This window comes from Castor canadensis, chromosome 17 (genome assembly GCF_047511655.1).
Source record: "Castor canadensis chromosome 17, mCasCan1.hap1v2, whole genome shotgun sequence".
Lineage (NCBI taxonomy): Eukaryota > Metazoa > Chordata > Mammalia > Rodentia > Castoridae > Castor > Castor canadensis.
The window spans coordinates 51049881-51062049 of record NC_133402.1 but is presented as its reverse complement, the minus strand read 5'-3'; the positions used below and the strand labels follow the sequence as shown (position 1 = coordinate 51062049).

At 44.0% G+C, this 12169-nt stretch overlaps 1 protein-coding gene across 7 annotated transcripts in view; it reads left to right on the top strand.

Annotated features, from left to right (window-relative positions):
• Positions 1 to 8912, top strand: part of Dcaf1 (DDB1 and CUL4 associated factor 1) — a 101247-nt gene extending 92335 nt beyond the window's left edge. For 6 of the 7 annotated variants that reach the window (XM_074059343.1, XM_074059344.1, XM_020172790.2 and 3 more), the window contains 2 exons: positions 1399 to 1651; positions 8474 to 8912. In XM_074059343.1, coding sequence (XP_073915444.1) covers positions 1399 to 1651; positions 8474 to 8532 — 312 coding nt within the window. In that variant the 3' untranslated portion in view covers positions 8533 to 8912. The remainder of the gene's footprint in view (positions 1 to 1398; positions 1652 to 8473) is intronic. The other variant, XM_074059345.1, reaches the window with a different exon arrangement.
• The last annotated feature ends 3257 nt before the right edge of the window (positions 8913 to 12169 follow it).

Sequence of the window (12169 nt, the reverse complement as noted above, 5' to 3'; positions counted from 1 at the left end):
TAGTTGTTCTGTATTATAAAGGCTTGAGAGATATAGGGTCCCCCCAACCCCTTCTTTACTGTTCTTGTTTTTAATTGTAGTCCTTTGGTAATAGGTTAGAGTTAAATTTGATCAAGGCCATAAAAATATGTTTGGAAAAGAAAGGGCCAGAGTTATAATCTGGCAAGTACTTTGGATTATTTCCCCTGAATTTTGATCCCCTTCTCTTTTCCCAACTATTGGTGTGAACTTGTCTATATTTCAGTGTATCATTGCTGCCTCTAGGAATTCTTAGCTCCTTTCAGGTGGGCCAGTGCTTAGTAGCCATCCTTCTTTGTGCCTCTGGATGTGACATATGGCTAAAGCTGTGAATAGTGTTCTCAGGCTATTAACTTGTGTGTATTGACACCCCCTCCTCATATAATCTGATATAATCATATAAGGTATAAGCATTGGTGTTTCTGAGGTATGTAAAGGTATCAAATTTTTCTCATGTAGTTGGACAGAAACTATTAAAATTTCTAAATCACTACCTTGAACAGTACATCAAAAAGTCTCTAGTGGTGGTTCTAAAATTGACAGAGGCCCAAAAACTGAGCTCCTTTGTGGAATAAGCCTAGTTTACATTACAGCTGGTAAATACTGGTAGTACTGTAACAACTCTTGTGTGTTTGTGCAGGAGAATGGACCCAGGGCCTTGTGCATGCTAAGCGATATTTTATTTTACTTTTTTTAAACAAAGCTCAGGGTACCTGGAGAAAAATGTTTCATTGGTTTTCTTGCCTTTGGGAAGCTGCCTTAAGAATGGAAGGCTGGATGGTTTCTCTAGCTTTTTTTTTGCTCCTAACAGGAAAAGTGCTCTGCCTTATAAGCCTGTTTCATTAGAATGTTCAGATGTAATGCTTATTTTTATGGTAAGCAGTATTAGGGGTTGCTCACATTCTGTTAGAAGATCAAGGGAACAAGCTTGAAGGGCTTAGGAGCTGGAAGCTCAGCAGTTGTGTTCTTTCTGTTTTGTTAAAATGTGATTTGTTAGACTCTAGGTAATAAAGCTTTTCTTCCAGTGCCTCAACTCAATTCGTTTGCTTTGGTTGATGTAGGAGAGAAAGAAGAGTCCCCTTTGGGCTCCTAGAATACCGAGGCTTTTGTGAAGCAAGTTGTCTGTTTCCTTGGATAAAGGGATATATGACCAGAATGCCTTTGTGGAGTGACCAATGATACTTATCTGAGGGGTGCTTCAAGTGTCTTGGGCTCTACATGTGTGCCTGTCTCAGTCATCATTGACAAGTCTGGCTGGCCCACAAGATTTGTGGTAATACAGATTACCACCTGCTCTCTTGACAGTTTATTCCTCACCATGTGGCCCACATGGATTAAGCCTCTGTGTTTGTCCTAATGGACCCCATGCTCTCTTACCAGGAAGAGGAAGAACAGGAAGAAGAGGATGACGATGAAGATGATGATGACACTGATGATTTAGATGAACTTGACACTGATCAGTTGCTGGAGGCGGAACTGGAGGAGGATGACAACAATGAGAATGCAGGAGAGGATGGGGACAATGACTTCTCTCCCTCAGATGAGGAGTTAGCAAACCTTCTAGAGGAGGGAGAGGACGGGGAGGATGAAGACTCTGATGCAGATGAGGAAGTGGAACTGATCCTGGGGGACAGTAAGTATAGGGCAGAGTTTGGGCTGAGCCTTGGCACCTAGGGCAAGGTCCCTTATCTTGTGCCAACCCAACTCAGAGGGCAGCCATACCTGGGTTCTGTGCTCTGTAACTGCTGATTGACCACTCTGGTCCTTTGAGGAAAAGCAGTATGACATCACTTATCCTGTGTTCTCCTCTGTCAGCCTATATAACCATAAAAACGACTGTCATATCGACACCTTTTATGCAAGGTTAGTAAATTTTTTTTCTTTTCTTTCAGGCCACAGTAAATGTTTTTTGCTTTGTGAGCCATATAGTCTCTTGCAGCTGTTGTTTTGAAAAGGCAGTCATAGACAACATGTAAATGAATGGTTATGATTGTGTTCTAATAAAACTCTTATTTGCAAAAATAAGCAGTGGGCTTGTAGTTTGTCAGCTCCTGCTTTGGAGGATAGGGTTAGAATGAAAGGTCCCAAAGCATAGCTGTCCTTTCAGGGCCAGTCAGAGGCAGCTCCTCACTGGGTGCTGTTCTTTTCTAAAGTCACAAACAAATTAAGACCCTCTTCTGGAAAATGATCCCTCCTGAAGGCCAAGGGATAAATGTTTCTCTTTGGTAACTGTTCACTTTGTTTTTCCCCTCTTATTTCAAAATTTGAAAAACATGCTCAGTGTTTCTAGTAATTTCCCACCAGTAGGTTTCTGAAGTTAAATCTCCTGCCTATGCTAATGAATCCTGAATAAACCACTAATAGTTTTAAGACTCTTGTAAGTTCTACCACTGTACTCTTGTATTTCTTAGGATGACACCATGAGATGTGTCACTGTATCAGACTTGTGCCTATCTGTGGTCCTAGTTCTTTGTAGTGTTGCTCTGCCTAACTAGGGAGCAGTCCCTGTGACATCCAGTCATTTTTCATGTAGCTAACCTAACTAGCACTCTAGTAGTCATGGTAGGTATTGTGTCTAATAATGGTGGCCACTAATCACATGTGGCTATTTAAATTAAATTAAAAATTAAGTTCCTCATTTTCATGGCTGCATTTCAAATGCTCAGTGGCCACACGTGACTATCATGTTGAACAAAATAAATATTTTTTGTTTTGTTTCTTTATTTTTGGTAGTACCAGAGTTTTAACTCGGGCCTCTAGCTTGCCAGGCAGGTACTCTGCCACTTGAGCCATGCCCCCAGTCCTTGACAGCGTAGATATAGAGCATTTGCATCATTCAGAAATTTCTGTTGTGATGATTTAAGCCTAGAAGACGCCAAGCCGCTCCATTAGAGGTGCTTGGTTTTTATGTTTGGTGACAGGAGAGGGGTGAGGTGTATACTCAAGTACATGCAGAAGACACTCCTGTTGTAGTTGTGTCGTATTTATATGACATTCCTGTTCCTCAGTGACTTGAGTCCATTTTCTTTGGGACAGATCTTATATGTGCTTGTAACCCTGAAGACTTGTTAGCATAAGTCCTCATACCAAAGTTGTATTTGAGGAAGCTCTTTGAGAGAGGGAGTGCCTTAAATCTGCCCATCTGCTGTTTCTATTAGTTTTTTCATTTTCCATATTTAAAGGTTGGGGTGATTCAGTGGATTAGTTCCAAGCCATGGTCAGAGAGTCAGATGGAGACGGACTAAGGGACACAGGGCAAGTTTTACTAAACCTTTTTGTCACATGTGAATAGTGAGCTGTTAGGAGCAACTTATATGCCCCTTCAATTATTAGTGGTTAGTAAGGCAAGTTGGGGGTGCAGGGATCAGTCAACAGGTGAATGTCATTCCTATTTCCAGTGTTTTCTTTTGGGTGGTAGTACCGGGGTTTGAATTCAGGGCTTTGTGCTTTCAAGACAGGTTCTCTGCCAGTTAAGCCATATTTCCATAACCTCTAGCTGTTTTTTTTTTTGTTGTTGTTGTTGTTGTTGTTTCTTTTTTTTTTTGGTGGTACTAGAGATTGAACTTGGGACCTTGTGCTTGCTAAGCAGACTCTCTACCACTTGAATCATACCCACAGACCTGTTTACTTTGGTTATCTTTGAGTCTTTGAGATAGGGTCTTGCTCTATGCCCAAGCGAGCCTGGACTGAGATCCTCCTGTTTGTGCTTCTCGTGTAGCTGGAATGACAGTCACATGCCCACCACACCCAGCTTTTCATTAATTGAGATGGGATCTTGAGAACTTTTTCTTATAGCCGGCCTTGAATTATGATTCTCCCAGTTTCCACCTCCCCAGTAGCTAGGCTTACAGGCATGGGTCACTATGCCAGGGTTTTTTTTTTTTTTCTTCCAGGTAGGGTGTGGGGCTCAAGTCATAGAGTGCCTGTCTAGCAAGAAGTGCCCTAAGTTCAAGCCCCAGTACTGTGGGGGAAAAGAAAAACATAAGATATTTTACCAAAACCTAAGATTTATAAAAGCTTCTGGACAAGCTCTAAGCTATTTGGTTTGGTTGTAAGACAGGGTCCCACAGTCCAGGTTGGCCTTGAATTCATGATTCTCCTGCCTCAGCCTCCAGAGCGTGGGATTATAGGCATCACCATCATGATGGGCTCACAAACTGTTTTTGAAGGAGGGAATACGTACTTGTCAGCAAAGTTACAATATTACTAGGGAGGGCTGTGGTGTTTGTTCAGTGTTCCCATTTTGGTTCAAACAATCCAGCTTGTCCATCCAAAGTGCTTAAATAAAGTTAAAATTGGCTAGAGAGCATTTTCTGAAGAATTAAACCTGTCTCAACAATCTATATGACACTAGCAGCTCATGCTTTACAGGAGTGAATCAGATATAGATGTGCTAATGTGCATTTAATCACCAAAGGACTGAAGATGTCCAGGCAGATTAAAAGGTATACACACTTGATAATGAGATCGATTTAAGTATCATCCATGGCAGGGAGCATAGTCCACATCTAGCTGTTTCTAGGGCTGGGTTTTGCTGCTCTGTTTCATCGTTTGCTAGTGGGTTAGGAGCGAGCACTTAACAAAGCACCTGTGCAGGTCTGCAGTGCTGGGGACCACCTATTGTTCAGAATTTCTAAACTTGTTGCTTCCAACCTGTCTGCATCAGGGAGATAAGTTTTGATCATGAAACATACTTTAGGTGCTACCATTGGGTATTTCAGAAGAAGTTCAAGTTTAAAAGTCTCCCTCAAAAGGGAATCCCAGGCCAGCAGTGACCAGTGTGTTAACCTTCAGCTGGTTGTGCTTTAATGCGAGGTACTGGGTCTGCCAGCAGTGCTGGGTTTTCTTGACCCTGTGGTGCAGCCTGGCCATCTTGTCAAGTACTGAGTTTACCCTGCTCTCACCAACCAGGGTCTCACTTTGCAGCATAGGCTGGACTCAGATTCATGATCCTCCTGCCTCCGTCTCTGGAGTGTTGGGATTACTGGCATGTCCCACCACTCCTGGCTCCACATCTTCTATTCTTTTTTTTATTTTTTTTTGGTGGTACAGGATTTGAACACAGGATCTTGACTTGCTGGGCAAGCACTCTACCACTTGAGTCATGCCCCCAGCCTTTTTTTGTTCTAGTTTCATTTCAAATAGTGTCTTGCATTTATGCTTGGGCCTGCCTGGGCCTTGATTCTCCTATTTATACTTCCCATTTAACTGGAATGACAGGTGCATGCCATCATACACAGCTTTTTAGTTTTCTTTATATTGGTTGAGATAGAGCCTCTTGACCTTTGTGCTGGGGCTGGCCTGAGACCTCCATCCTCCTGATTGCTGCCTCCGGAATAGTTAGGATTACAGGCATGTTTTATTGTTAACTTGACTTTGAGCCTCTCAAGCTCAAAGATTACTCCCTCCTTTTTGCTGTTTAGGTAATTCCTTCTTTTTAAGGCAAAGATCATCTGGGAAACTTTTTTTTTTTTTTGAGTAATGTTGAAATTGTTTATTTTTTTATTTATTTTTTTTCATTTTTCTTTTATTATTCATATGTGCATACAAGGCTTGGTTCATTTCTCCCCCCTGCCCCCACCCCCTCCCTTACCACCCACTCCGCCCCCTCCCGCTCCCCCCCCTCAATACCCAGCAGAAACTATTTTGCCCTTATCTCTAATTTTGTTGTAGAGAGAGTATAAGCAATAATAGGAAGGAACAAGGGTTTTTGCTGGTTAAGATAAAGATAGCTATACAGGGCATTGACTCACATTGATTTCCTGTGCGTGGGTGTTACCTTCTAGGTTAATTCTTTTTGATCTAACCTTTTCTCTAGTACCTGTTTCCCTTTTCCTATTGGCCTCAGTTGCTTTAAGGTATCTGCTTTAGTTTCTCTGCATTAAGGGCAACAAATGCTAGCTAGTTTTTTAGGTGTCTTACCTATCCTCACCCCTTCTGGGAAACTTTTAATTCTGTTGGGTATGAGAATATTGACACTTTAACTGGGGTGACCATTTATGTTATAATAGATGACAGCTTGAGGACATTTCTGCTGGGACTCAAGAATTGAGGTGGAGATGTAAAAGTGCAAAGGTAGCGTCTGCGGGGTGTCCTCCATTGCTCTTCTTTGGGTTTCATGGGAGATCCACAACAGCTCTCAGTAGAGCAGATAAAATTTTGCCTCATATTCATCTAGAGCAGTAGCTCTTTTTTGAGGATTTGGAATTCTTTCAAAATATGGAAGTCATAGAAATGATAGAAAACCATAAACATGGGCCCATATAACTTTGCATAGGTTCGGATTCTGCAGGGAACTAGTGATTCCAGATACAGAGAAGGGCACCTTGGAAGAGCCCCCCCTAGGAAGAGGAGTACCTTGACTCCAGGGTTTATGTGTGTGTCCACAAACAAACAACCCAAAAACCTGTATGTAGGTAGAGCAACAGGTTAAACATTTCCACGGTTTTTTATAGTTAGATTGCCTTTGCTTTAAGGCCTTTTTGTTGCTGTTGTTTGTTTTGGTGGTACTGGGGGTTGAACTCAGGGCCTCACATTAACTTGACAGGTGTGCTACCACTGAGCCACTTGGCCAACTCACGTTAAGACCTTTTAGAATGAGAGTTTCCAGCAAGGGTGTAGGATTCTGTCACTTCAGAACTTGGAGGATAAGAAAAGGTTACTAAGTAAGGCAGAGAAAGAAGTCCTACCACCTAACCACCCTGTGGGGAGTTGGTGCTCCATCCCTAAATGTCCTCTCAAGCTCTGAGCCATTTGGTTAAGGAAGATCATGCTATTATCCTTGTTACAGTCCTGTGTTTGCAGTCCTTAGATTTGATACAGAGTTGCTAAGACTTTTAGCTTTTTTTGTTTGTTTTGTGATGATGAGAGGGGGGATCCAACCCCATCCCAGGCAGGTGGGTCTGGCATTGCTGGCTTTGTGGAGTGTGCAAGCACTGGAGAGTTCTTAAGAGGTCTGCCACAAGTACCTGGTAGGGACATGGCTCTGGGGAGGAGGACCTGCCCTTCCTGTGTCCCTTCCTCCTGGAGTGCTTGCAGCAGAGAAACTGCTGTGTTCAGTGTCTGAGATATAAACCATTTGACCTTTCCATCATCTCTCCCCACTCACCAAAAATCAGGCCATGTTAGATCCGCGAACACTGGTTTCCAGCCATCTCTTTTATTTTAGGACTTTTGTGTCACTGCCAGGCTTTTCATGCTTTTACTTCTGTTTTCATGGTTTTACTTTTTTTCCTGAAGGAGCTTGTAGTGAGTGAATGAAGATTTGGGAACGTGTATTGTTCTGCCTTAGGCACCTGGAAAAGGCTGATGGAGGAATTCTTTGCAACTTGCTTGTGCCTTTGACATGGAAACTCTAGAGCCTATGGGTGGATGTTTGCAGGGCTCAAGCTCAGGGTTTGTCCATCCACTTTCCTGGAACCCTTGTTAGTTATTTTATAGTTTCTTGAGTAATCAAAGTGGGCACTGAGAGGCCTTTCCTTTTCCTTAGCAAACATTAGTGTGTCCTTATGAATTAGGTGCCAGGTTTCTCTGATTTTGATCAGGCAGGCATGGTATATCTACTTTGGAGGGTTTTTGTTTGTTTTTTTCTTTTTTTTGAGAGACAGGGTCTCTCTGTGTAGGCCTGGCTGGTCTCAAACTCTCAATCCTCCTGTTTCAGCCTCCTGAGTGTTGGGGTTATAGAAGTGCACCACCACATCCTGGTCCCTTTTTGCTACCACCTACTTTCACCCCTTAATTCTTCCAGAAGTGTTAATGTATTTATCCCTGCCTGAAAAGGCAGATGGTCAAACAGAGGCTCCTTGCCGCAGGGCCACCTTCCAGGCCTTCACAGCTGCTACTGCTGGCCTCTGCCTTGTTTGTAGATCAGTCACTCTTTTCTGGTAGTGTTGCAGGCTGGCCTGTTTTTTCTTGGGAATTTGTTCCCTTCAGTTTATATTCAGAAATGACAGGAGTGATGACTATATCTGCCTTGTGTAGTCTTCTGAAAACTGGAGAAGGGAGTGGCTGAAGAGGTAAAGAGAAGTCTCTTTTAAGATTCAACCTTTTTAGTGGTCCCTTGGGTCAGGGTTCTGTTCATCCCTGGGGCTCATGTTGGGGCTCAGGATGCCAGGGGCTTAGGGCAGGGACCTTACAGTGCTTCCCTCCGCCCTACCCCCCTGCAGCCCAAGTGCCTTGGGTGGAGGCTTCAGAAGGCCTGATCCCTTTGGGGCTTCCCAGTTAGGAAAGCAGAGCTTCCAAGAAGTCTGGGTCCTTCAAAAGGTAAGAGCAAGAGGTCCCAGGGGTGATCATTGTTGCCGGCAACAGGTGCATTCTCAGTGCCAGCTCCAAGGAGTTAATTGATGTGTTTTCTTCTTTCTGGAAACTGGTAATTAACCAGTGTGTAAGTGTATATGACTGCAGGTGCTTCCTTTAACCCCAGTGAATAATCTCGCTCCCTTCTCTTGCCTTTCAGCTGACAGTTCGGACAACTCTGATTTGGAAGATGACATCATCTTATCTCTGAATGAATGAGGCACCATTCCACTTGGAAGATTCTTGGCAGGCAAGAAACAGTGGTGAATTCAGAACATCTTCCCTTCCTTTTCTCCCAGGGCTGTCTGTTGAGGAACTGCATGCCCTGCATTCAGAGAACTATGGTTTAGAGTCTCACCAGAATCCGAGGGTCCTTCAAAAAACAATAACAACCACAAAAGACAACAGGGGTCAGGCCCTGTCCTGCTTCCCCCTTTCTCCTAGGATGGACACATCTTTCCTCAAGGGAAAAAAAACAAGCAAACATGTCTCTGGGGTTATTTCACAATATATTTTCTTTGTATAATGTTCTTTACTTAAAGAACAAGAAATAGTTTTTTATAAAACTTAAAAAAAAAAAAAAACGCATTTATAGCTGAGGGTGTGAACTTACATCCACCAGCCTCCTGTCCCCGCACCTCATTTTCTTTGGAAGAAAATGATGTCTAAAGAACAATATAGAGGCATTTTTACATACATATTTAAATGAAAAGGAAAATCGTGTTTCTTAAATTGATAAGGATTAAGAATATTTTATTATAAATATAATATATGATTTTTTAACCTGTTTTGTTGCCTCATATGCTGTCAGGTTAATTTGTTTTCCTTTGTGCCAGAGGGGGAGGAAGGCACTGCTTGTTTGCTGAGTAAATGCCTAAATTCATCCACCTTCATGGTTTGGGGGCAGCATGGTCATTGTGGGTATTGGTTTTGTGGAGTTGAGAGAACTTAGGATATAAGTTCACTCCCTCTATTTTTTTTTTTTTTTGATTCAGTTTTTCAAAATCTTTTTTTTCTCCCCTTTCTCCCCAATGTGGAAATTACAAATCAAAGGCCTTTTTCTTTAATGTAAAGTGTATTTATTTAAAAAAAATACAAAATAAACTACAAGTCTCTTTGTTTATGGCCTTTCCCTAATCTCATTTACCAAAGTGGGGTGTCCCTTTCCTTGCAGCCCTAACTAGGCTATATAGAAGACCACTTCTAAAGGAGGAAGAGCAGGGTGGTAGTGAGAAGCTGTTCCTCCCATAGGAAGCTCCAGGGAGGACAGTGGCTTGGTCAGTATGAGCCTGGCCTGCAGCTCTTTCGAGGACCTGCTTTTTGTAAGAGTAACAGGGTGAGAGGAACTTGGGACCATACCCACTGTGCACGGATCTTTCCATTTGGTTTGGGATCAAGAAGGCCAAAAAGACCCATGTTTTGGAAAGTTTGATGGAGTGAGCTGGCAAAGCTAAGGAGAGCATCCAGGTCTCCCTGTAGCTGGGGTTGTAAGTGTGTTACTGCTCCTGAAAGGGATTGTCATGGGACATGAGCAGTTCTTTAGTCTTGGTGGTTGAGAGGCAGTTGGGACTGAGGCTTAACTTATGGGTACTTCAGGGGTCTCTAAAACTGGCCTAAGTATAACCACCTACGTTTTACTCACCCCCACCCTCTTTTTTCCCCCCCACAATAAATAGAAGACACTGATCCTCTTTCTTTGATTTTGCCCAAATGACAGCTTCTTGGTTTCTTTTAAATAGGTTTCACACAGCTAAAGAGGCTTTTCTCCCTTTACTGAGAGAAGGGACACATTTGGTTATGAAGTAAACAAGCAACACAGGATGGCTAAAATTCTCCAGTGACAGGTGATGCCTACTGGGCTCCGGGACAATACTTTGTCATTGTCATATGCTGGTGTGGGCCTGTGCCACACAGGTACTTGCTGGTTCTCCAGAGAGCAGAGGCCTCAGCTCTTGATTTGCTCCATGCCTCAGCTTTAAGTGGGTAGCTGACACAGCCAGTGGGATGGGCTGACTGTTGGTTCTGAAGAGAGAGAACAGCTTACAAGTCCAGGAGCAGTTAGTGCACCAAGTTCTGTCGATAATGAAGCTGAGCCAGTCTCCCTGGACTCTGCAGTAGCTCCTGGGAGTACCCACACGTCTCTGAGGTGGAGAATGGTATCTCTAGTGGGAAAGTAGTATTCTGGTTAACTTGACAGCACACCCTCAGGAACGAGTCCTAAGAGACTCAAGAAATATCCTCTTTGTACCACCAGGAAGAGTAGGGGTTTGGTCTTCAAGCGTCTTGTAGCTGACCCCAGGTGGTGGCACTGGGCCCCTGAAACTAGGCTTCTGACTAAGGGCAATGTTGTGAAGCAACCAGGGTCTTGGCCACTGACCTACCTCCAGCGCAGGCAATAGAACACAGGCCTGTTGTCTTAAGAGCAGAGGGAAGGAAGGGGTTGAGGTCAGAGGAAGGGAAGGAAGGAGGGTCACACAGTAGGATGTAGCTCTTCACCAAAGTGCAGCAGTTATTGGTGGAGCCAGAGAGCACCCTTCCCTAAAGGTGTGGATGAACACAGGCTGGGGCATCTCCTTGGTTCTGCCTGGGAGAGTGGGAAGGTGTATGCTGGGTTCAGAGCTCTGAGGAAAGATAGTAGCCCAGATGTGCCATGATAGCTGTCCTGTTACTCAAGACACTTGTTGCAGATTTGCAGGAAAAACTGCAATGTGTTTTCAAAACGAGGTCCACTCTTGCTTCTGGTGGTGCTAACTACCTGGGAATGTTGCAGGTATGACTTGGGGTGCCACCCTGATCTGTGTGCTCAGATACCTGGGGGCTATGTCCACTACTCAAGTAGAAGCAGACAAATAAATACATTTAACGCTGTGTTAATATTTTGTTACAAATGTGCAGTTCTCTCACAAGTACCAGCCAAAGCCCAGCAAGCAGCACTTCCCCCTGTTCACTCCCAATCTCTAGTGTCTCAAAGCACCTTTGTACTGGTGCACATGCAGCCTCCTCCTGAACTCCTAGAGCCTAGTCACTGGGTATGCCTTGCGGGGGCGCAGAACCTATGGTTCCCAGGCCTTTGGAGGCACATCTGTTACCAGGGCTTCCACTCTCCTTAGCCCTGACAATGATCCACGCTGCCACACAAACTATGGAGAATGACATGCAGCTCTGTTCTGTGGTGAAGTTGTGGCCTGCTCTGATTTTCCTACCTGGCTTCTGATACTCTTGGGCTTATTTGCCAGCACAGGCCTCATTACCTAAGGAGATAAATGAATGCAGTCTAAAATTCCTCAGGCCACATTCCCCTGCCAGTAAGGATGCAGTGCAGCCTCATCCTTTTCCTTTCCACTTGGTTCAAGTGACTTTGGGTTTTTAGCACTGCCCAACATCTCAGTGACTGTGACTTCGTTTTCCCAGTAGTAACCAGTTTTCTTCCCTGTACGGGAGCAAGAAACCATCATGTCACTTAACAAGGGCATCTTCCTCCCCACCACACTGCCATGCAGCACTAGAAGTAATTCAGTCTGGGGCTCAATGTCTTCCTCAAAGCTCTAGGCATGACTGTGACACAGGGCCATTCTATTGACACACCATCCTTAAATCCCCAAAGGAAGAGCAAGAAATCAAACACCTGGGTAAAGTTCAAAATAAACTAAGGCAGGATGCCTCTAACTTTCCATTCCAGCCTGTGGCTTCCAGGATCCTTGGGAATCAGAGGCAGCTCTGTCTCTGACAGCGGAGGCCCCTGGGCTACTTAAGGCTAAAAGAGAGGCCGAACCAGAGGGAGCCTGGACAGGTCATGGGCATCCAGACCTGTTGGCATCAATACTGCACTGCTCCTTCCTGACGAGCAGGACTTCCC